The 26,785-nt window shown below is 39.9% G+C and overlaps 1 protein-coding gene across 10 annotated transcripts in view; it reads right to left on the reverse strand.

The window, feature by feature from the left end:
• Positions 1-26,785, reverse strand: part of VPS13B (vacuolar protein sorting 13 homolog B) — an 883,035-nt gene that overhangs the window by 700,398 nt on the left and 155,852 nt on the right. For 8 of the 10 annotated variants that reach the window (XR_014529194.1, XR_014529195.1, XM_083517129.1 and 5 more), the window contains exon 20: positions 750-859. The exons of the other annotated variants lie outside the window; for them this stretch is intronic. Coding sequence is in view for 6 of the 8 variants with exons in the window: in XM_083517129.1 (XP_083373255.1) it covers positions 750-859 (110 nt within the window). In the remaining 2 variants the exon portion in view is untranslated. The remainder of the gene's footprint in view (positions 1-749; positions 860-26,785) is intronic. 10 annotated transcript variants of the gene reach the window in all.

Genomic DNA, 26,785 nt, shown 5'->3' on the forward strand with positions numbered 1-26,785 from the left:
GAACAATACAATGCCATGTTCAACTTTTAGCTAGCCGTTAAAGAAGCAGCTTAACATATTAACATTTCAATTTAAAACTCTTATTAATCCTATTTGCAAATATATCATTCAGATGTTGCTGAAGTGTAGCTGAAGTGTAGCCATCTTCCCTGGCTATTGACCATTCTCTCTAGGGCTGATAGGAATTGAAGTTCAACAACATATGGACAGCCACAGGTTAGCCTCTCCTGCTGCAAAGTATGTTACCTATACAGTATATTATTACGTACAGCTCTAAAAATAATGTAACCTTTTCTTTTAATCTGCGCATAAATCATTAAAATGAAGTCAGTTTTCACACAAATTACCTGTTTAAAGATGCATTTTTTACATTAGAGGGGATAAAATCTGTTGATTTTATTAGTTACATTTTCAATGATGTTGTCCTCAAAGGGGGTAAACTAAAATAGATAGATAATAGATAGATAGATAGATAGATAGATAGATGATAGATAGATAGATAGATAGATAGATAGATAGATAGATAGACAGAAGCAAACACTTATACAGTGAACATAAAATAAGGCAACAACTAACAAAACAGAAGACTCCTATTTTTAACAATAAGCACAGCTGTGCTTCTACTATTGAATAACAGCAAGATACTTATAAGAGATGCAGGATGATGGCATTCGTTTTCTCTCCCACTAATGCAGACAAGACATGCTACTTAAGTACACACAAAGAGAAGGCATTTCAGTATTTCTTACCTGCTGCATCGGTCTGCTGCTTCGCTTCTGGGGCTGGTACGTGAGCCAAGTATATAAAATCGGATCGATATTGACTGTTAATCCCTGCATGCTGGCCAAAAGCACGGCTCCTACATAACAACAGAAATAACAAAGATGTACAGATTACACACATGGGGATTTATTTTTTTTGAAATCCCTCTCATCTCGGACATACCGTGGGTAGCAATATCCCAAACACCTATACTCATTATTTTCTACAGAACCCCATATATAACTCTGGGCCAGTTTACAATACAAAACAAACAGTATAAAAGTCAACATTAGAAGGAAGGTTGGGGAGTGGCAGCTGCCATGCAGGGTACTCTCTCATTACATAGTACGTTTTGGAGGGACCCATTCCATGGTTTTGACTTCAAAAATTGCAATTATTTTCCATTGAGTAGCCACAGGCAGAATACACTTTGAAAGCTGAATTACTAAGTTAGAGCATCAGGTGGTTTTACATGCACACCAGTCACCATATTTTTACGTGTATAAGACTATGTTTCTTTCTTTAAAAATCATGCTAAAAAGTGGAGGTCGTCTTATACATGGGTAGTGCATAGGGTAGACATTTGATTAGTTGCTGCTGCGGCTGTCAGTAGCTATTGTGCGTGTTATTGGTTGCTGCGTCAATGGGTGGTGTTGATTGGCTGATGTTCTGGCAGTTGGGTAGATGAGATGATAGGTAGCTTCTGCCAGCGATGGGACGCAGATTTTGTGATGCATTCGGGTGAGCAATCCGCCCCCCCCCAAGCTCAACAACTCTGTGCCATCTCCCCCAATTTTCTTAAATTTGAGTCCCTAAAAATAGGGGGCATCTTATACATGGAAAATTATGGTACTTCCTATAATAATACTGAGCTGGCAAGTTTATTTTATAACAGCACTGGCTTCTCTCTCTCTCTCTCTCTCTCTCTCTCTCTGTATGTGTGTGTGTGTGTGTGTGTGTGTGTGTTAGTGAGAGCAACACTTAGCGAGAGCCCTTATATATTGCCATGGGAATACTACATCAAAAGATTAAAACATAAAAGACTTCTAGGTCATGGTTACATAGTATCTAATTCAATTAAAATACCAAAAACTGAAGAGTTGATCTTGTTCTCCTAAAAGTTAGTAAAAGATGAAGAAAAAATTCTATCAGCTCTACTGGTATCAGGGTCTCATCATAAATTTGCAGAAGATTTTTAGAGACAGGTGTTAGACAAATGCCTTTTCTTTTTTAGAAATAATTATAGTAACTCAAATTTATTGAAATGCATTCCAAAATGTCTTAAGCATATTTAATTATTAATAAATCTTACATGGATTTCAATAGGATTTTTTTTGCGAAAAACCAGTGTAGGATTGTAGTATGAGTGCAATGGCCCTTAATTTACTGCAGTTTCCAAACAAGTAGCAAGTCAGCCTTTGTTGTCGATTTTTGGCCACTCTTGTATCTGGCAAATAATGGAATATACAGGGCTAAAACCACTTGCCTCTGTGCAATGTATATTAACATAGAAGTAGCCATACATATGCCAGCTCAGAAACCTTCCACATTTTTTATTAAAGAGATATTGGAAACATTATTGCAACCACAAAATCCATAATGTGTTGAATAAGGCAGTATATAAATATACATGTGAATAAAAAACCCATTTACTTAAAAAAATATTAAGACTTGAAAATAATTTTGCAAATGTTTATGTATTTCATGTATACAGAAGTCCTGGGTTTTTTTCATATGAAGTGTAATATTCTTTTATACTCACGTGATCCAGGGAAGGAGGCTTCTAAATAAAACACTAACCATCATAAAACAATTAACATACCACTGTCCTTTGCAAGTAGACAGCTATTAAGAGAAACTAATTAGAGTTTAAATGACGCCCAAGCACTTAACCTTCTTAAAGCTAAAATAGTAATGCATTTTTTATAATCTAATACTCAGTATAAATATTCAGTATGAAACTACATGGCATTTGTCTTCTACACAGCATAGCAAACTTTGCCGTTCTAATAACGTGAAAGGTTTCTGTAGCTAAGAATATGATTCTGGCATGCATATATTTTAGTAATGGAAATGGCAGCAAGAGACTCCAGTAAACTAATAAGAAGCATTCTAAACAATCATAGTCTATTAGTATTACACAAGTTGATACGGCTAATTAAACATATTCAGCTTCTAATATCCCTGGTATAGGCAAACTCGGCCCTCCAGATGTTTTGGGACTACAACTCCTATCATCCCTGACCATTGGTCCTGTTAGATAGGGATGATGGGAGTTGTAGTCCCAAAACATCTGGAGGGCCGAGTTTGCCTATGCCTGTAATATCCAGTGGAAAAACTAAAGTGGCTCTCTATGTAACGCAGAAGGGGTGTGGATGGGTACATGTTTGAGTGTGATTTTAATGCACATGAGCCTATAAATAGCACAACTTATCCCATATGAATGTGAGCAAACAACTTTCATTTTGTATACAAGACAATCTGGTACATAACAGATCTATAAATCACTAAAAGGAAATATCCAACTGTCTCTAATTTTAGTATAGCAGACAACATTTGGTGTTTTGATGCTACTGCATACTGCCAAAACACTGACATTCCAAGCATACTTTTCCAATTGGATACTCCAGAGTACTGTGATAATTTTCAGTTATAGCTGAAGCTGAAGCAGAGGCTAAAGAGTCTCTTATACAGCATGAAAATTCAAACACACACACACACACACACACACACACACACACACACACACACGTTTATCATGTAAGAATCAAAATTCCATGAGGTTTTGCCATAGACTTCAATGGAATGTGCCTGCATTTCATTCTGAAACCAGGAAACGCACCCCCACTCCCAGAAATCAACAATTTTCCTGTTAAGCATCTATGCATAATATAAGAAACTAAATTATTTTCTGCAATAATAAAGTTTTCTGTGAAAAAAGAAATCTGATATCCCTGCTGTTCTCTAAAGACTACTTTCAAGGATGCCCTTGCACTGTATGTACAGTGGTACCTCAGGTTAAGTACTTAATTCGTTCCGGAGGTCCGTAATTAACCTGAAACTGTTCTTAACCTGAAGCACCACTTCAGCTAATGGGGCCTCCTGCTGCTGCCATGCAGCCAGAGCACGATTTCTGTTCTCATCCTGAAGCAAAGTTCTTAACCTGAAGCACGATTTCTAGGTTAGCAGAGTCTGTAACCTGAAGCGTATGTAACCTGAAGCGTATGTAACCCGAGGTACCACTGTACTGGCATAACCAGTATGTCAAGTTGGAGTAATAAGGCCTTTTCACTGGTTGTACTCAGGCTTTGGAACTGCCCTACAAAGGCGCTCATCTTGTCCCCTCTTTCATGTCCTTCGGATGGATTGTAGAAATCTTCTTTTTTGGGCTCTGGGCCATGAGCAATAATAGCTTTCTCACTGAACTGCTTTTAACTTACTGTAACAAGTTTGGTTAATTTGCTTTGAATGGCTGTTTGCACTTCCTATCTTTTTAGTTAAGTGTCCTGCTTTTTGGTTTTCCGTTATTTTAATTATTGTTAGCTGCCTTGCACTCTATTAAGAAAAGACAAGAGTATAAATGCTTTAAATCAAGGCTGGTTAAAACCTTTTCAGCCCAATGACCACCTTCTCTCATGGGCTGCCTTGCACAAGCTGGCCAGACACAGTGATAGGTGGAACTTTTTTATATGTAGGTTTTGTAAAGCCATGCTTTCAGTCCTTTGGAAAGAAAAGCAAGAGGCAGCGTAATGTAGATTATGTTTGCTCTAACTTACAGAAAATGTCATGTTCCAGTTACTATGCACCTTGACTGGCTAGGGGACATTGTCTGCTGCTTCACTTCAGACATCAAAATGTTTCTGACAAGTCCAAATGGTTTTAGACGTATCATCCATGAAAGTGATCTAGAGAGTGGTGCTAGTTCAGTGAAATTCTCCTGGATGAAATGGGTTATCTAAACCCGTTTCAGCCTGGCTTCAGTCTTGGTTGCAGAGCCGCTACTAGAAAGTAACACTGGGGGACTTCTGCGGGCCCATGGTGGCTATGCTGTAGGGTCCACACAAGGTTCTATTTGTCTCCCATGCTTTTAAGGTGCTGGTTTTGACCTATAAAGCCCTAAATGGCTCAGGGCCACCATACCCTTAAGGACCACCTCTCTCCATATAAACCTACTCACACTTGGACCCTCATAATCTGAGGGCCTTCTTCATGTGCCTCCTTCATGGTAGGTCTGGATGGTGGCAACACAAGTATTTATTTACTACTTGTTATTTATGTGTTATATTTATAAACCGCCATTCATCAAAAGATCTCAGGGCAGTTCACAAGATCTCAGTAGCTCCCTGTTTGTGGAATGCTCTCCCCAGGGAGGTTTGACTAGCATCTTCATTGTACACCTTTAGGCACCAGACCTAAAGCTGGCCATGATCAAACGGAGACATCAATATGATATACACATTAATCTAGATGCATGTATGCACCTATCAATGTGCATACCTCCTATGCTGGATGATTATGGACAAATTTCTAAACAGTGGCACAAACAGAATTACACTGCCATTAAACATTATCAATGTAGAAGGTGGCACACACATTATCATTTCCAAGTGAGCTTTAAGAAGATTATAGCTCTGGTGCATTAATAGACACAGCTAGAGATGGAGCAAACTCTTTTCTGCCAAGACTGAACATATAGGCTACTTTAAATTTGTCAATGCCATATTCCTGTACTGAAATGTATTGATCACAGCAAAAAGTATGAGAAAATATAGAATTTGTAACTATTTGCCGATTCTGAAATGCAGCTGTGCTTTTTGTCTTCGAAAATGCAGCTCTGAAGTTGAAAAGAACAGCCAATTCCACAGCACATGAAACAAACCGGAGTTGAGCAGGCAGTGTGTATAACTCTGACTTTGTACTTGTAAACATCCTTTCCACACTGAGCCCTCTGGGACAGTCAAAGAATTCAGTGAATGAACTACTTGAAATAAATAAAGAACACTTGACTTGGCATGCAGTACTTCTAACTGATTAAAAATAAGTATGACTGTTCTTTAGCTTTCCACTTTAAAAATGCTGTGGTAGTAGCAGTAAATTTTAATGTTATTAAAACCTTATAATCCCTGCACGCACACATAGCTTGTTAAAAATATTTAAACCCCACCTATTTCAAGCCTGGAAATTTTATAACAATCTAGTGAATCCCAGAAAATAATGGGAGGTGCAAACTGCGTGTGCCTCATTCAGAAATGTCTGGCAACTGTCAGCAATTCTATTCTATGGATGCAGCTACAAATGTTTTTAAAGGTAAGGATGGGTAGACTTTGCAATTTCAGGGGTTATGAAAGTTCAGGTTATGAAAGTAACGCAGTAGTTATTGTGGGTCCAAGTTACAATGAAAAGCATTTACCAAACCTTAAACACCTCAAAACCCATTATAAATTTATCCTCAGAAAGGAAAGATGGTCAGTACACAAAAATGAGTAAGTTTTATGGAAAGTAAACTACACTAAGCAATTGCAGGTGCAATCAGTTTAGGTGAGTACTGAAGTATATTTGGTATGTCAGAAAACAAGTAATTACAGCAAACACAAATACAAAGTCTGGAGACATGATCAACTTGACTTAACCATTAATCACCCAAACTTAATAGATATCTGTCTGGATTAAAACTTCAAAGTAGACATTTTAAAGCCATGCAACCTAGGGAGAAGCTTTACCTACATTGCTAGCGTATGTTCATCATTGTGTCCATATGGGGGCAGTAACGTTTAAGAAAAATAATAACTGTACTATAGTTACCTTAATTATTTGTTCAGAAAACTGCCTTGGGTTTTCTCAATGGAAAAAAATATATAAAGCTGCTCATCAGAAAGAAGTAAATATAAAACATTAAGGTTATGGCCTACCAAACAGCCCTCTTTTAAAATGCCGCTGAAGAATTATATTTAAGACCACCCAGTGTCCAGCTATGTCTCCAGTGTGTATAGGATTTTCCTCTCAACAAAATATATTGGCAGTTTCACATCTTAATGTCTACCTCAGAGTTTCAGTCATGATGTTATCCTGATGAAGTATGTTCCTGGGATTAGCCACTGCTATGTGTGTTTGCAACTGATCTATAAGGCAACATTAAAACATCACAGTAGATGGTTAAGAGATTCTACCATCTTTTTCCCCAGATCTCTCTACTTTTCCACCATGAAATACTGCCAAGTATATGAACCTGTATTGCTTGGTCATGGTAAGATATAATGCATGCCTTATCAACAAGACTAAGCAAGTCCCAAATCATCAAAAACCACTGGACTGCATATGGTGTTCCTTGAAAGCGATAGAACCAGTTATCTGAGTGCTGCATCCCAAACTGACAAGATACCATTAACGGATGGCTGGAATAGGGGCAGCGATGGAACCTGAGAATAATGCATACAAATTATTTTTACACAAATCACGTACAGAGCTGTTTTTCATTTTCCATATCTGTACATACAATTTAACAGCTAAAATGACCAGGTATGCACATTTTATTCTAAGATATTAATTTTTCCCTTTCTTAACCACATTAATAATCCTTCCCACCAGGTAAGTTAAATTCCCATCTGTAATTTGCAAATGGAGGCCTGCTGTTTATGTGATTATATACACTGATGGGTCAGTTAGTAGGATCAGGGGAATTCAAAATCAGGAGACAGTGCTCAAATCTCCCTGTTTGGATTCTCAAGAGTTCAAAGGTCCATTAGCACAGAGATGGTGAGATATTTCCATATTACTTCACAATCTTAACTCAGGATTTATGTCAATTCCACATGCAAAGCCTCTAAGTCATAGAATCGTACTGTTAGAAGGAACCCTGAGGATCATCTAGTCCAACGCCCTGCAGTGCAAGAATATGCAGCTGTCCCTTATGGGGATCAAATCTGCAATCTTTGCATTAAGTCGTGATGATCACTGTTCCTAAAATGGAAAGAAAGAAAGAAAGAAAGAAAGAAAGAAAGAAAGAAAGAAAGAAAGAAAGAAAGAAAATTTACTCATGGATGTGATGAAAATGTATTATGTATTAAAAAGACCAACTAGTCAAATTTATTGGGGTGTACAAAAAGCCAGGAAGCTTTATATCTAGGAGTCAACCACAGTAATTTTGTTGTGTTTTGTTTTTTTAAAAAGGTATGGCACAAAAAGTTTGGTTTGAACGCAAGTCAAAGATGGGAAAGAATTGTTTGCTCTAAGTCACAGAAGAGTACTATGACTAAATCACAACCTGACTTGGCTAAGACTAAGACTAATGCAGATTTCCGGTGCAGAGAAAGGGAAAGTTTATCTGTGTCAGGTTGTTAGCTCATAGAACAGACACTGCCCTATCCAGGGCTGAAGAGGGTCAAAGCTATGGAGCATATCTGGTGATTAAGCTGATAGCTATAACTCCAGCTGACTGCCAGAAGGAACTGTAGGGTTGATTACAGATGGAAGTTGCTTAAAGACTGAAAAGATATCAGTTTTCTTCATAATTTGGAACTAATAAGGAGTTTCCTCTATGGCAGATGGATTTTCTCTGCCTACTGGAGCAGGACCTTAACAGTTGAAGCTAAGTATAGTCACAGAAACAGAAAACTGACAATTCTCTCAATTGCAAATCTGATCCAGGAATGATCTAGAATATCAAAATAACCAGTAAGATCAACTCAGACATTCACAACCCTCTGTTCTATGAACCTGTTGTTCTATATTTGCAACCTTTGCAAATTTTTATTATAATCCTGCTCACAGTTACAAATTACATTAAAGCAAGATTAAACATATATAACTAGGATCAGGTGTTTTTTTTGTTTTTGCAAGAGCCTTTCCTCTGTTTTGTTCCAGGATAAAAATTGGAAGCATGGTTGCTGTTTTTTTAAATACAGAAGAAATCAAAAAGGGGGTGGGGAGGGAACTACACCAGCCAGCAAAACAAAGAGAGAAAAGTTCTCAGGAATGCCACAAATAATGTATTTCAAAGACTGACACATTTTGGAGAAGGTCTTTCATCAGGGCCATCATTAGAAATAAATGTTGTCTAGCCATCCTCTCATATAATTTCTCCAAAATGTTATGGGATTGTACACAAATTGTATGTGGCACTCCTAAAATACAGGAGGACATTTTTAAAAGTATGTCAGTTTTTGATGATCAGAGATAAGATTGTTGTGAGGGTTGCTGGTTTTTTGTTTTGCATTATTATCCTTAAGTTAATTGGGAGTGAGCCATAAGATAACATTTCCCTTCTTTTCAGGCCCTCCCTTCTGGATTGTATATTTCCACTGCCAGCTTTAACTGGTGAAACAGATTTGCAAACACGTCCCATGTGGCTACAATCGTATGGCAAGAAAAGCAGGGCCATGGTTGCTAGCCCTATCCCTGAGATAGAGAGGGGCTTTGGCTCTGTAGTAGAGCATCTGATTTGGATGCAGAAGGTTCCAGGTTCAATCCTTGGATTCTCCAGGTAGGGCTGGGAGAGAACCCTGTCTGAAACCCTGGAGGGCTATGGTCGGTCAGAGTAGACAATACTGACCTAGATGGATCTGACTCCATAGAAGACAACTTCCAATGTTCCTCTTGCTGCTTTTGCCAGCCAGCCCAGTCCCCTTCCCTATCTAGTGGGTGGGTGAAGTCTGAAGCAGGAATAGGCTCCCCTATTCATCCATGGGCTCCATACGCAATCAACATTCAAAATCACATGAGGAGCCTATGCATGTAGAGCAAGGTGCCCTCTTTGGACTTTCCCACACAACATCTGGTGAAGGGGGAGCAGAGGGTGCAACAGAAGGTAAGGCTAGCAAGCACAGCCCCACCCTCTAAGATACACACCTCAGAAGACACTATCTGGCATCTACTGAAATTTCCTGGCATCAAGAAAAGTAACATATGGCTGAATGCTCCACTCTCACGATTGAGCCTTTTTAAATCCTGTTTAGAGAACACTTTCAGATCTTGTCCATTAGTTTATCCTGCAACCTTGCTCTGTCCCATGGCAACCACTGCCTTTATTCCCCTCCACTCCCCTCATAGGGGGAACTGGGACAATTTGTTGGCATGCTTCACACCTACAGGGAGACCTGTTACTCCCAGGTCAGTCACATTATGCTCTACTGAGATGGACATTGAGTAATTAATAAATTCTAGGCCATATGGCTGTCTGGAGAAGTAAAGGCAAATACTTTTTTTAGTACCTTTTGCAAAAAAAAAGTACTACATTCTGGAACCAGGGCAGTAATTGGCTTGAGAAATGACTCCTAGAATTGTCCAGACTTACAGATTTAAGCAAAGCTGAAGCGTGTTTCTGTCCCACCTTTCTTCCATCATAGAACCAGGGCAGCTCACAGGTGTTTCCGATGCAAAGTCACCCATTCAGAGACAGACAGACTCGGATTCAGCAAGCTGATGGCCTTAGGTGCCTTTAGATAGCAGGTTGTTCGGAGTGAGTGACGCTGCTTCGTATGCCTCACTTGCACAGGTAATGCAGCAAGCAACTAAAAATGAAGATTCATTTTACATCTTTCCAACTTTATTTTTAAAAATTTAAATCCGCACACACATCACATCATCTTCAGTACAGCTCTGTAAAACGCTTTCAGCATCTCTTGATGTATCATAGCCACACAGAACACCAGACATTTTAGTTTTATATCTTATATAAGGGTATACCTGTATGTGTACTTAGTATTGTTTTTCATTTATATTGTGAACCACTTCAAATGTTTATTCAGGCACAAGAGGTGGGATATCAATATTTTCATCCAGCCAATCCATTAAAAGTGTACATATGTGACTTACGATTCTCTTCTCACTTATGTGAGAAGCTGCTTTCCAAAAGAAAATGAAATTCATTTGGGATGGTTTTTCCTCAGAATAATGCTGATGATTAAAGTATCTTACTACAAGACAGCCCTGGGTCCCTAGATTTCTTGGCCTGCAACTATCATCTCTAGCCAGCTTATCTCAATGGTCAAGGATGATTCCAACACTACCTAGGAATCCAAACTGAAGAACACAATCCTAGACCATATTATGCTGCTGTGTGTTGAGGGTGTTTTTTATTTCCTTTAATTAAAGTAAGGATCGCTGCAGCATTATGATTAGAAAGTTACCAAATATTTTACGTCCAGTGGCCTTTTTTAAAAAAAAAAAATAGTAGGCAATTCATTATCCACCTTTTCTAATATTAAACTTCATGTTGCTAGTTCGGTGAGAATCTGTGTAAACAGATACTTGACAGGTAATGTATTATGTGTCAGTATTTTATGAGAGAAGTTTGGGAGAGGGTTTTCTTAACCTGACATTTTGTGGTTTTGCCTCATAAAACTAGCAGAGGACTCTGCGCAGATTGTTAATGGGGTGAAGTCATGAATCTGGGGTGGGTGCGATAGAATAGACTGTCATAAAGAGGGAGAGGGGCACATAGTACACAGTAGCTTCATTAATAGATAAAAGCAGGGGGAAGTTTTTTGCTGCGACCCAGGCTCTGAAACAAAACAGTGCTGTGAACATCAGAAAATCATTAAGTCAAGCTGTAGGAATTGCTTTCAGCAACTTGTTGTCGAAGGTGGAATTGATAAACAGTTTAAACTGTATCCTACCAACCTTTCCTTAACATAATTACTGAGAAAAGTGTATTTTTTACTTGCTCTGTAACTTCAAAAGAGAACCTTGGTAGTCCATTTAAAAATGGTGGGCTTGTTTCCCCTTTTGATGATTTTTGTTTCTCAAAAGTTCTGTAAGGCAGAAAAATTAGCCACGGTCATCTGCTTCTAAGTTTAAGGCATGCTTCGATAACTCTATAGATTGAAACTGCTTAGGAGTGTGAACATTTTAATATTTGATTCAGAAACCAAAGTGGATCTCTGTATCCTATACAATATCCAATTCCTTGAAATTAAATAGGTAGTAAGTTTATGCTGGTGAATGTTTCCTTTGGTATAAAAGTTGAAAGGATCAAGACCTGTTACCTCAACACAGCTTGAAAGACCAAGGCTGTAATTCTGTGTACACTTTCTTAGGAGTAAACTCCATGGGACTTCCTTTTGAATATAATAAACATATATAGAATTGTGCTGTAAGTTGTACACATATACAGTGAAATACAAGGCTAAGAACCAATTAACCCCTTGTTTTACTTCTCTGGACATTTCTGGGTCTTTCTTCACAGTAAACCATGTGAGTAGGGCATGGGGTAATACACTTCCTTTTCTACAGGTTATCTTCTGGAGCACAAATTCCCACTAAAGGCCTCAACCATGGTTAAACATTATACCAGCAGCAATGTTAACCACAGTTCAGGCTAAACGGCGGTCACAGTTGATCAGCACTTACAAGTAGCTTCAAACTTGATTTCAAATGCTAAATATGGGACCAGCAATTATCTTTAATCATTCCTAATATTTCTGACAACATAACATTTCACTCTAGAAGGTAGAGAATGAGAACAGATAATGAGGATCATTCCCAATTGCTTGGTGATGATTAGAAAACTGGGTGGATAATCTTCTATATCTATCTATATCTAGCCATGTAGAAATTTTGGAAAACTATAGATTTTGAAAATATCTTTCAAGATCTATTTAACCCCACCCTGAATACAACAGTTTATTTATTACAAAACTCAACAAAATAAGTCCAGTTCTTTCTAAATACATTTAGAGTCTGCCAGCTTTCTTTTACTTTTGTCTAGTTAGTGATTTCTTCCATTTTTAGTTTTTATTTATTGCAATATATTGGAAAACTTCTTGATCTCAAAACTCCAAAAGAAAAACCTAACCCACACTATCATAGTTTTCCTAAGTAATGACTGCAGTGACCTCTCAAATCATTTCATGCAGTCTGATGTTATAGAAAGAGGCATATCATTTTAATGCATTTTCCATTAATATGAAATTGCCTAGAACTTGAGATCATCATCAGCCCCAAATGAAATAGAATTGGCCTCCACAGTCACTTATGGGCACACTGTTAAGACCGTGTTCATGGAAGACAAACTTACTCGGCTATGAGTGATCGCCAAAGAAGAAAGGAAAAACACATAATGATCTGGTGGAGGTGTCACAATATCGCTAGAATACATTGTTGTTGTTGTTTAGTCGTTTAGTCGTGTCCGACTCTTCGTGACCCCATGGACCAGAGCACGCCAGGCACTTCTGTCTTCCACTGTCTCCCGCAGTTTGGTCAGACTCATGTTTGTAGCTTCAAAAACACTGTCCAACCATCTCATCCTCCGTCGTCCCCTTCTCCTTGTGCCCTCCATCTTTCCCAACATCAGGGTCTTTTCCAGGGAGTCTTCTCTTCTCATGAGGTGGCCAAAGTATTGGAGCCTCAGCTTCAAGATCTGTACTTCCAGTGAGCAGAATACATTAGAAAGTGATTTTGGTGGAAAGTGGAGATATACCTCTTTGGCCACACTTCTGGAGAGGGGGAGGTGTTTGATGATGATGATGACAATGACGACTGTGCTGCTGGGTTTTTTTTATGTAACTGAAGTATGAATTTTGTGTAAAGCTGTTTTGATCTCATTGTTTAATCTTGGTTTAGACTGCACATATTTCTATCCTGGGACCTTTGAGTGAAGGGAGGATTATAAATACTATTAATAAAACACATAACAGGCCAGTATATGCTGAGACATCCGACCTATACTGTAATAAGGAACTAAGTTCTTGAACTATGAAAAGTTACAAGGAAGATGGAGCAACCTTGCTTTCTCCTGCTCTGGAGGGTAGGACCTGAACCACTGGTTTCAAGTTCCAAGAAAGGAGATTCCAACTAAACAAGAGAAAGAACTTTCTGACAGTAAGAGCTCTTTGACAGTGGTTATGATAATAGTGATGACGATGATATTTTTATTATTTATATGCCGAAAATCTGACTGGATTGCCTCAGCCACTCTGGGTGGCTTCCAACAAAATATTAAAACACACATAAAAACCTCAAACATTAGAAACCTCCCTGTTCAGGGCTGTCTTCAGATGTCTTCTAAAAGTCTGGTGTTTGTTTCCTTGACAATCTAATGGGAGGGCGTTCCACAGGGTGGGCCTAACTATCGAGAAGGCCCTCTGCTGGGTTCCCTGTAACCTCACTTCCCGCAATGAGGGACCTCCCAGAGGGTCCTTGGAGCTGGATCTCAGTGTCTGGGCTGAACGATGGGGATGGAGGCACTCCTTCAGGTATGCAGTGGAACCGACTCCCTCAGAAGGTGGTGGTCTCTCCTTCCTTTGAGGTTTTTAAGCAGAGGTTGGATGAGGTCATAGATAGTTTAGTTGAGATTCTATGCTTCTATGAAAACTGCTACTTGCATCTAATGAACTCATTTCAACATAGGTGACGTTTTGATGTTTAAAAGGTAGCAACAGAATTTTGTGTGGTGGATAAATGGTAATGATAGCCCTCTTCTTCAGCAGGCACCTGACATAACATATGATGTGCCCACCATGCAGAGGTCTCAAGGTGTTGTTGCCCAATTTGCACAATCCTTCCCCTAGCAAATTAATATGCTAACTATGTGGCATATTAACATATTAGCCTCCATATACAGCACCTGCACAATGTGCTACTGCAGGTGTATGGTGGAGAGGATGTATATTGTATGGTGGAGATGGTGTAGCTCCTCCACAACATGAAGCTTATCACTGCATGGTAACGGTCTCAGCTGGCAGCTCAGTCTTACCGACCAAGTGGACTATTGCCTACCAAAATGTATGCCACAATGAAGTCATACAAGCCTCTGAGCTGGGAAAGCAGATTTTGTATTTTTACTGCTATACATGTTCCAACAATTTGCCAACATAAATTGCAAGCTCAGCAGTTTGAACAAGTTATACATTATTAACCATAAGCAACAAGGGGGCTACGTATCATGCAATTTAAGGCAATTAGTCAAGTGCTGTCAGCAAAAGATTCACTTGAGTGAGTCCCAAGTTTCTCAGAAGATCAAAGATAGCCAGTGTTGCATTCAATCCTAACCAGATCCAGATTCACACTTTCGATTAGGTATTTATGCTGATTTCGTGACTACTGCTTTTCCAGATCTATAAGAATAAGTGTGCTTTTGTTTTTTTACTAATATTTGTTTAATTAAGTTAATTAATTACAGCTTAACTGAAGTATTTTAAACTGAAGACCTCACACAGCTTTCAAAGCAGAGTCTGTAAGCTAATCCTCTTTTTTTAAAAAAAAAACTGGCACTGAGGATGAAGTCAATAAATTGTCAATTAATAACATGCTTACTTTGATGGCTCTTCAGTAATTTACTTTCATACCACTTCATAAATTTCTTAGTACAACTTTTGGAATTTTGAGTACAGTACCTCTGCCATGGGAAAATTTGGTTTAAATCTGCTCTGCTGCCAATAAACCAATAAGACTAACTGGCTGATAATCCTCCCACACTGCACTGTTTAGGTATATGCAGTCAACCAGTGAAAGTTTAATTTGTTCCGCTAATGGCACAGAAAACTACTCAGAATTATTCACTGTAAGTCTAAACTTCAGCTCCCTTCTATCGTACGGACAAAATCCTAAATCATTCTGTGCTTGGTAACTGAATCTGTTTTATCTTTCTTTTGATCCAAAGCATAACAAATATAATGAGCACTACAGATAACTCAGATTGAATTGCACCTACTAGCAAAAACAATTACGATACGCAAAACGCATTGAAAGAAACTAGTATCTCCTTGGACTCATAAAGCCTTTTTATATATTTTTTAATTTCTAAAGTGGTAATGTATATTTAAATGTTGATCTTGAGCAAACAAAACACTAGGTATACCATGTGTATCAGATCTAAGTGCATTCAAATGAACTTATATGGCAAATGGAATATAATAGTAAATTAAACTTATAGTAGCAAATGTCCTTTTAAAATGTATCACTCAACACAATTGAGTCTTGAATGCTTTTTTTCCCTTCATGTATCCAATTAAGAGCATATTTTAAGTTGGATTATTTTATGTTAGTTGCAAAGTTGCATGTTTGTTTTCTGTAATCGCTAGCGTACAGAAATTTGGAAGAGATATAAATGACACCAGGGCTTTTTTTCTAGAAAAAGAGGTGCCGAAACTTGGGGGAGCACCCAGCTGAAGCTGTTGAGCTTTGGAGATCTCCCCTAAAAAAGCTTCTCCGCTTACGCAGCCACCACCACCTGCCACACTGCACTGATCCCAGTGCCGCCAGCAGCCTCCATCGTTCAGCACTGAGCGATGTGCCGCAATGCTGCAGAGGTGTCAGAACTCAGTTCCAGTGAGTTACGGCTGAAAATAAGCCCTGAATGGCGCTCATTAAAAGCATTTCCCCCCATAACAGAATGCTGCATATGCTAAGATTTTTAGCAAAGTTAAAAATCTGCCATGTGAATTGGGAGCTGTCCCCTTCCCTTGTACCAAGACAGCAGCCATAATTAGCAGTAACATGGAGAGGGGTCCCTGTCAAAACAAGGGTCACACATTGCCCATTGGTTGGTTCCAGAAAGGCCTGGGGATATTTCTGTCCATCTAATGCTGTCATAGTTGTAGCAGAAATAAAAACAATTTGGGGAGTCAAGTGGAACAAAGCTCTGTACAGATGTGCCACTTTCCTTTGTATATTTTGTGCACATCACTTTAAGCTCTAGATATGATCAGGCTGTTTCCTTGACACTGTGGCAGGCTATTTTATAGGGTCAACTTGTATACGTGCTACTTGAACAAACAGCTAGAATAATTCAAGAGGAAAATGAGGTTCAGCTGCTGGCAATAAATTGTTTTCCCCTTCTGCATTCTCTGAAATTTTAGGCAGGAATGCTGATCACTTTCCTACAGTCTTTCTAAATTCGTAAAGGTCTTAATAATCTTTCTTGTGTATAGAAATTCCATGGAGGAGCTTGCTCTACTCAGTGACAACCAATAATGAAAAAAGAGCTTAGCATCTAGAGAAGATGCATACCTACCATGCCCAGACAGTGTCTAATGACCCTTAAAACCCACATATAAAAGACAAGAATAGTGGGACATCCCTGAATTATCCCACTGTTTGCTGCCACAATCCCTTGTGAGGGGAGAGAAACTACTGGGGAATACAAGGATAAGGCCCTACTCTATGATGTTTTAGCTAGATTGGCGGCTAAAGAGCTGCTTCAGATACTTGCCTGTTGGTGTGTTTGAGGTTCCCCCATCCCTGCTGAGTCAGAAAAGGAGTTTGGTTTTTGTGGCTAGCTCATTAATTTGGGATTTGTGCTAGCTCATTCATTTGTGTTGCCAGTTCTGCCACTTTACAGAGGACAGTCCTCTATTTGAAGTGTCATGAAACAGCACTGAAGTGTTGGAAGGGACCCCGAGTATTATCCAGGCCAACCCCTCTGAAATGCAGGAATCTCAACTAAAGCATTCATGACAGATGGCCATCCAACGCCTGCTTATGGTGCACCACCTTCTAAGGTAGCCTATTCCACTTTCAAACAGCTCTTAGTTATTCCTAATATTTTGTAGGAAACTCCTTTCTTGTAATTTCAATCCATTGGTTCAGGTCAGACCCTCGGGAGCAGGAGAAAACAAGCTTGCTCCATCTTCCATGTGACAGCCCTTCAGATATTTAAAGGTGGCTATCATATCACCTCTCAGACTTCTCCAAGCTAAACACAGCTAATTCCCTCAGCCCACCCCCATAAGGCTTAGTTTCCAGATTCTATCATCTTGGTAGTCCTCCTCTACACACATTCCAGGTTGTCCATAAGGTTCTTAAACTGTAGTGTCCAGAACTGGAGACAGTACTCCAGGTGGGATCTGGCCAAGGCAGAATAGATTGGTACTATTACTTCCCTTGATTTGGACAGCATAGTTCTGTTGCTGCACCCTAGGATTGCATTCGCTTTTTTTGCTGCTGCATCACACTACTGACTCGTGTTACGCTTGTGGTCTACTAAGGGGGCGGCCGCCGAGACCACATAACACCGGTCTTGAAAGACCTACATTGGCTCCCAGTACGTTTCCGAGCACAATTCAAAGTGTTGGTGTTGACCTTTAAAGCCCTAAACGGCTTCGGCCCAGTATACCTGAAGGAGCGTCTCCACCCCCATCGTTCTGCCCGGACACTGAGGTCCAGCGCCGAGGGCCTTCTGGCGGTTCCCTCATTGCGAGAAGCGAAGCTACAGGGAACCAGGCAGAAGGCCTTTTCGGTGGTGGCGCCCGCCCTGTGGAATGCCCTCCCATCGGATGTCAAGGTGATGGACAACTACCTGACATTCAGAAAACATCTTAAGGCGGCCCTATTCAGGGAAGCTTTTAATGTATGATATTTTAGTGTTTTTTGGTTTCTGTGTAAGCCGCCCAGAGTGGCTGGGGAAACCCAGCCAGATGGGCGGGGTACAAATAATAAATTATTATTATTATTATTATTATTATTATTATTAGGCCCTTAGATCCTTTTCACATGATCCTTTTTACCTGGCAAGCCAGGTGTCCCTCATCTTATATTCATCTGCAGATTCAATGAGCACCCCCTCAACTTCTTCATCCAAGTTGTCTATTGTTGAACAACAATGGGCCTAAGACAAAACCCTGCAGCACCGCACTTATACCTTTTTCCAGGATGATGAGGAACCATTAACGAGTACTCTTTGGGTTCGGCAAGTCAACCAGCTACAAATCCACCAAAAAGTTACCTCATCCAGAACACATTTTACCAGCTTCTCCACAAGAGTATCACGGGGGATTTTGTCAAAAGCCTTACTGAAATCAAGATACACTATATCCACAAAATTCCCCTGGTCCATCAAGCTTGCAAATATATATATATATATATATATATATATATATATATATATATATATATGCTTTCGTAGATTTTCACGGGTACAGGAATGCAGGTTTTGGTGTCTTCGGGTGTCTTCCCGTGTAAGAGTTGGGGTGTCTAGGCGACGTTTCGACGAGGTCTCACTCGTCATCTTCAGGCTGGTGCTTTCGGCTTCTTGTTACTGGAACAGAGCAGGATCTCAGTGTTTGAGTTCCTATAAATACTGTTGAGGGGGTGTGGTGTATAGCCTCCAACGTTCTGGGCAGAGGGGAAGTTCCCAGGTTAGTGTGCCTTTTCTTCTTTTGTTCCTTAATTACTTGAGGAAATTACTTGAGGAATTACTATATGAAATACCCTGCAAAGTCTGCCCAGCCACGTACATTGGACAAACAAACAGACGAATAAATGCACGTATCGCAGAACACAAGAATGCCGTCAAAAAAGAAGAAAAAACTTCCTCTCTTTTCCAACACATGAAAGAAACAGGACACGAAATTAATTTTGCAGATTCCAAATTGCTCTTTAACATGGAACATCACCACAAGAGAATAATCATGGAAGCCATCGAGATAGAGAAACACCCTCACAACATGAACAAGCGTGACGACACGTCCCGCCTGCCAGACATCTGGAAATTAGCCCTCCCCACAAAAACCGACACCAGAACCAGAGGCACACAGAACGCCATCACCAATCAACCACACCAGACCCAAACCCAGACCCTCTCCACAGATAAATTACAGACACCATCCAGTAGCCAAACCATAGTGGCACCTCCGGATGCTGCACCCCCCTGCAATCCCTACACAGATCTGGCTGGCACAGGGCACAAAACCACAGCTCGCCCCTATACACGAAGCCAAGCCAGAGCACAACTAAGTGCAGTACAGCCATCTTCTCAGAAAAACTCTTCACAAGCTCAAGAGGTCAAGACACGAAAGCTTTAGCAACTAATCCACACTTAATGACCCACCTAAGTGGTACTCAGAATATCACTCAAGAAATCACTCAAGATATCCCTCAAGTAATTAAGGAACAAAAGAAGAAAAGGCACACTAACCTGGGAACTTCCCCTCTGCCCAGAACGTTGGAGGCTATACACCACACCCCCTCAACAGTATTTATAGGAACTCAAACACTGAGATCCTGCTCTGTTCCAGTAACAAGAAGCCGAAAGCACCAGCCTGAAGATGACGAGTGAGACCTCGTCGAAACGTCGCCTAGACACCCCAACTCTTACACGGGAAGACACCCGAAGACACCAAAACCTGCATATATATATGAATGAAATGATATTTGTCTGGCCAGACTTCTTTTTGAGAAACCCATATGGCTCTTAGAAATCACAGCATACTTTTCTGAATGGTCACAGACCAAGTGTTTTATTATAGGTTTTAGGACCTTTCCTGATATAGACATCAAGCTGACAGGTCAGTAGTTACCTGGGTCTTCCTTTTTACCCTTTCTGAAGATGGAGACAAAATTTGCCCATCTCCAGTGTGTAGGGACCTTACCTGTTCTTCAAGAATTCTCAAAGATTATAGACAGAGGCTCTGAGATTACAAATTCCTTTAGTACCCTTGGATAACCTCATTTTAATTCCTATAACTGGATACAAGGTGTTCTGTAGTTAATGAGGTGATCACAGTGCCCTCACCCTAATGTAAATAAGCCTAAGTGCATTTAATTGAAATAACTATATATTCCTGACCACGGGACCTTCAATGAGCAAACACTGGAACTGCCATAGCAGCTGCTGCAACCACATCTAAGGCTTCGAAATGCACCTTTTTAATCATCACTAAGAGCTTTCATCGATACTTTTAATATTTATATGTAGTATGAAACTTTATGAAGAATTAGCTCCTGAATTTGCTTGTTTTCCTGTTTCCTCACTGTTCCTTTTCCCTTTGGTACCACATCTATTTAACTGTAAGCAAGTGAGTAAGGACTGGTGTGTGTTTGTTTTTTAATGTTGGCACCTTGGAAACTTGAGCTGTAGTGGCAACATCTCTCCCCATTTACTCTTTCCTCCATTTCCCTCTTCTTTCTATTTGTCTCCCCCGTACTGAATTGTATATCGTAACTCTCTTGAAGCAGAGACCTAACCACTCATACTTAATTGTTTGATAATACAGTAACAATCACAGCACCACTTCAAAAACCTCTAAGTAAATTATTCAACTAATCAATTCCATCAGTGAAAGGACCTCCTTTTGTACTACTGAACCTCCCCCTCCCCTACATGGGCAGCCCAAATCTGCTCCAGATGGTCGGGGAAACCCCTAGAACAGAATTAGGGGGCACACGGGCAAAGAAGAGAGAGAGAACATTGTGTTGCACAAGCATATCCTTGCACAGATGAAATTTATTTATTTATTTACGGCTATTAGCCCATAAAATTGCACAGATGAAATATTCCCACAGTGCTTCACTGTAGATAACCCTTAGTCACAAAAATTCCATTAGTGCTGCCTAGAGAACAGTGAGAAGGACCTTAAGTGTGATAAGCAGATGCTCATTCATTGAGCTTTAGCCCCACTTTGAACAGATGAGAATACAGAATACATATGAACAGCTGAAGTCTAAAAATCCTTATTATCTGTCTAGAAATCCTTGAACGTAACACAGTTGCTTCTGTCTTTCTGCATCCACTATGTGTACTATGATATCCATAAAGCTCTAACTCTAACGCCTTTAAAGGCTGAAATTATTTGGTATGATGTAAAAAGAATAAGCACAGAGAAACTAAACCATCACATTCAGTTTCCTTCAGGGCTCTCCCTCAGGCAGAAAACGCCAAAAATAATAGATAATAAATATCAGGAATGGAAATCACTGTGGTATGTCATGGAACCAAACACATTGTTCTACCTCACAAAACACCCAAAATTGTCAAAATTGCTCTACAACTCAAAACAACAAATCAAATATCCTCATTCTGCTTTGCTTGAGGAAATGGACAGACTTGGAACAGCCTGAGTACTTCCAGTCAAATTCCATGACACTGGCTCTCTGGAGATGCAAAAGGAGGAAGAAAATTTGCTTCTGAAGCAAAGACCAAACAGTTGGCCAACCACTATTTAGATAACTTCTTTGAATTGTTTTTCCTCCTTCTGCTTTCCCACTTTAGGGCCAATTTTCTTAAATAAATCCCTTTGAGGAAAAGATTGTATTTTGCACCACATGAAGCACACTGTTGGATATTGAATAGGTACATATTTTCCTCAACTTGTATCATTATTAAAATTATGTGCCACAGTACAATAAAAAACATTGAACAACCTTTTTTGCTCTTATATTTGGCTTTCTAGCTGCCAAAACATTGGCTCTGGATATTATCTTGGTTGCACATGTCAAAAATGACAACTCACTTGTCAAACTTAACTGTAATTGAGTTCAAGTTACTGAAGGAGTTGCTTATGTTTGTAGACAGTCACAAAGAAGAGACAAAGGAGAAGAATAATTATGTAATACGGCCAATTAAACCTTGAAGTTATATAAACTGACCAAGTTCACAACTCAGAATGTGACTAAGGAATAATGAAGCTAGTCAGTAATTAAACTGATCATGTCTCCCTGAAGACAGAAACAATAGACACCAGCTAGTAGCTGACTACTCACTGGAACATTTTCCAGCTGTTTAAAGCAAAGACTTCAGAATGCATGCATGCATCTTATTTTCCCAGGATTTCAAAGTCCACATGCAGGCTGCTGCTCAGCTATTATAAATGAGTAATTCAAGTAGGGCACGACTACATCTTGTATTAACTTAATAAAGATGTTTCACTCCAAATACATTAACGTTTGTGTTTAGCCATCCCTATTGGAGGGTCTGTTTGCCTTATACCGTACTTTACTAACAGTGGGAGAAATTAAGATAAATTATTTTTAATTCTTTATTAATTTTAGACTTAAGATTTAAAATTATCTGATAGTTTCATATGTTAAAATGCATTACCAAAAAATCCAAAACACATAACAAGTGTACCATTTTCTTCTGCAAATATTGCCCAATAAATAAACCATCAAAAATTAGTATGCAAGTTGCCAAATATGTGCTAAATTACTTGTTGCATGCAAACAAATTACTACATTTCAGTCAGCAGCATAAAAAAGAGATATATTCTTGGTGGGCTACATTGACAAAATATTCACCATTTAAGTAAATGAGAAGCATTAATAACCAGCATGGACTTCAGCACTAAATGTGCTTTTTGAGGTCCTCAAAATGAGTGAAAAAGAGGTGGAATGGAGGGCTTCCCTCGTCTGTCCAATGACTAGAAAATGTTTAGGTTAGAGGGATATAAAGCTTTCATACTCTCAGCAGTTAGCCTTAAGGACTTCCTTGTTCTCTCAATGGAAATAATCAAGTATCTATTATACAATCACAGCTGGAAGGCAAATTATAACACATACAATTCATATGCAGCTGCTTGGATACCAGTTCATGTACAAACATGTACTAAAACAATCATTAATACCCAAATTTAGCAGTAATTATTAATAAGCAGATAGAGGCAAGGGAATTTGAAAGCAGCTACATCCTCAGCTCCCTCTCAAATATTTCTGCCTCTCACATATATTTTACTTTGCCTTACTGGAGGTTCAAAGCCAAAAGAACCCAAGGGCTGGAGAGTAACACTGAAAAGTAACTGGGCCAATACCTGCATTTGGACATAAGAATAAATGAGAGTTTATCATTACAGGAATGAGTCTAAGGCTCATATACCCCCCACCCGGGCAGAAGCTTTCACATCTGCTGTTGACTAACCAAGTTTTACGTTTCATGCAAACCTAGACCAACTTTGGTTAGTCTTAACTATAGATTATTAAAACAAGCTATCTTCAACCCTAGGTTTAAAAAGCTGGTTTGTTTCAATAAACTATCATTAAGACCATTCAGAGTTAGTGTTTGGATAGAATGGCAAACCCTGATTAATTGGGAAAAGGAAATGAAAGCTTCTGAATTCCTAAGCACAGCCATGCTAGTGGAGGGGAGAGTCCACAATACCAAGGCTTGCTAAGGCTGGATCCTAACACTAGGTCATAGCACAATGATACACCTGAATGCAGCCACTGTGTTTACATGCAAAAATTAGCCAGACATTGGGCCTTATTGCAGTTCACTGTGAATGAGCAGTGTGTTAAGTGTTCACTCCTGCTTTGTCATTTCCACGGCCTGAGCTGGATAACTCTTGCTTCACAAGAGGAGTCCAACCTGGCCATTTTTATTTTAGAGAAAAAGCAGCTGTGCAGTCCCAGTCGGTTTGGCATTAAGGGCGTAAGAACCTTCATTATAATGGGTCCAAACATGTTTAGTTGGAAACTCTTTTCTGATAATTTGAATCCATTGGTTCGGGTATTACACTCTGGAGCAGGAGAAAACAAGCTTGCTCCATCTTCCATGTGACAGCCCTTCAGATATTTGAAGATGGCCATCACATCACCTCTCAGTCTACTCCAAGCTAAACATAGCCAACTCTCTCCCTCCCTGAGGGTCATTCTCCCTGAGCTCATTCTGAGTTTTAGTCCACCTGACCTTCTTCCTGAAAGTAGTAAACATGTGCAATGTTTGGAATGTGAGCTATTTATCTGCCACTCCAATTAATAAGCGTAAGGAATGAATGTGCCTGTTTCTTGTTGCCCCATCTCACTTCTGTAGTAGGAAGTCTATATCAAAAGAGATCTGGTGTAAACTAACCAAAAGATAGGAGCTACCCTTAGTGAAGTACTTTGTGTAGCATTGACCAAAAAGCAGACAAGGGAATGTATCCAAACAGAACTGAGAATCCAGATGTGGAGGACACAATATATTGAATAGCAGACACAGAACTGGAGACACCACTGCTAACATTTTATCAGGTTCCCCACTCCTGTCCTAAATTTCCCACCAGTCCAAACTACAGTCGTACCTTGGAAGTCTAATGGAATCCGTCCAACTTCCAAAACGTTTGGGAACCAAGGCGCAGCTTCTGATTGGCTGCATAAAGCTCCTGCAGCCAATTGGAAGCCGTGGAAGTCATGGTAGACGTTCGAGTTCCAAAGAACATTCGAAAAATGGAACAATCACTTCTGGTTTTTGAAACCAGAACGCTGGACTCCCAAGGCATTTGAAAACCAAGGTATGACTGTAGTTCCCTCCCTGTCACCACTACTAGCTCATGGAGACAAGCTAAAATTCTCCTCTGCACTTGAATGGCAAAAGGACCTGAAATCCTTCAGGAAGGGACTAACGAGGAAACAGAAAGGCAAGGGAACTTCTAGCTGCCATCATTCTGCAGTTCACAGTGGCTGCATTGGACTTCTCCTTCCCTGCACTTAGATAGCAAAAAGACCAGCAGTCCACAGGGGAAGGCAGTAAGGAACACACAGCCATTGCCAGCAATTGAGGGAATGAAATAGCAGTGGAAAAAGCCTCAATGACCTAATGAAAGCTGCATGGGGTGGGGTGAGGTGGAGAGGATATGCTACCTCAGAGCTATGCTATTTGTTAGAGATGGTAAAAATTGCCTTAGTGTAATTGCACTGTATTATTTCATATATAAAGTGTCCTGTGGGTCCTTATGTATCATGAAGCAGGATAGGAATTTGATAAATAAATCAAATAAATAAAAAGCACAACAAGGGCTTATACATTTCAGTGTATGGGTAGTAGACCTGGTCCTGGCAGATTATTGAGGCTACAGCCACTACATTGAACAGGCACAAAAATACAGGTACATTCCATAAAGCATAGAACTACATACACAGAACTGTAGTGAATGGAACTAACTTCCTTTGTCTATAAAACCACCACTATTCCCTGATTAACCAACAGTTGTGCCTATGGAGAAAACTTTGGATTTACACTATAATATGCCCCTAACATAAGGTGCTACACTCAATATGGCAGCAAGTTTGGAAAACTCAGCAGTGGCCAGAGGACTGGAGAAGATCAGTCTACATCCCAATTCCAAAGAAGGGCAATGCCGAAGAATGCTCCAACTACCGCACAATTGCACTCATTTCACACGCTAGCATGGTTATGCTTAAAATTCTACAAGGAAGGCTTAAGCAGTATGTGGACCCAGAACTCTCAGAAGTGCAAGCTGGATTTCGAAGGAGCAGAGGAACCAAAGACCAAATTGCAAAAATGCGCTGGATTATGGAGAAAGCTAAAGTGTTCCAGAAAAACATCTACTTCTGCTTCATTGACTATGCAAAAGCCTTTGACTGTGTTGACCACAGCAAACTATGGCAAGTTCTTAAAGAAATGGGAGTGCTTGATCACCTCATCTGTCTCCTGAGAAATTTCTAGGTGGGACAAGAAGCTACAGTTAGAACTGGATACTACAGGAACAACTGATTGGTTCAAAATTGGAAAAGGAGTACGACAATGCTGCATATTGTCTCCCTGTTTATTTAACATATGCAGAATTCATCATGAGAAAGGCTGGGCTGAATGAATCCCAAACCGGAATTAAGATTGCCAGAAGAAATATCAACAACCTCAGATATGCAGATGACACAACCTTGACGGCAGAAAGTGAGGAGGAATTAAAACAACCTTCTAATGAGGGTGAAAGAGGAGAGCGCAAAATATGGTCTGAAGCTCAACATCAAAAAAACTAAGATCATCCCATCACCTCCTGGCAAACAGAAGGGGAAGAAATGGAGGCAGTGAGAGATTTTACTTTCTTGGGCTCCATGATCACTGCAGATGGTGACAGCAGCCACGAAATTAAAAGACGCCTGCTTCTTGGGAGAAAAGCAATGACAAACCTAGACAGCATCTTAAAATGCAGAAACATCACCTTGCTAACAAAGGTCCGTATAGTTAAAGCTATGGTTTTCCCAGTAGTGATGTATGGAAGTGAGAGCTGGACCATAAAGAAGGCTGATCACCAAAGAATTGATGCTTTTGAATTATGGTGCTGGAGGAGACTCTTGAGAGTCTCATGGACTGCAAGAAGATCAAACCTATCCATTCTTAAGGAAATCAGCCCTGAGTGCTCACTGGAAGGACAGATCATAAAGCTGAGGCTCCAGTACTTTGGCCACCTCATGAGACGAGAAGACTCCCTGGAAAAGACCCTGGTGTTGGGAAAGATTGAGGGCACAAGGAGAAGGGGACGACAGAGGACGAGATGGTTGGACAGTGTTCTTGAGGCTACCAGCATGAGTTTGACCAAGCTGCGGGAGGCAGTGAAAGACAGGAGTGCCTGGCGTAATCTGGTCCATGGGGTCATGA

The sequence above is a fragment of the Podarcis liolepis genome (genome assembly GCF_965112155.1).
Source record: "Podarcis liolepis genome assembly, chromosome: 8".
In the NCBI taxonomy this organism is placed as follows: domain Eukaryota; kingdom Metazoa; phylum Chordata; class Lepidosauria; order Squamata; family Lacertidae; genus Podarcis; species Podarcis liolepis.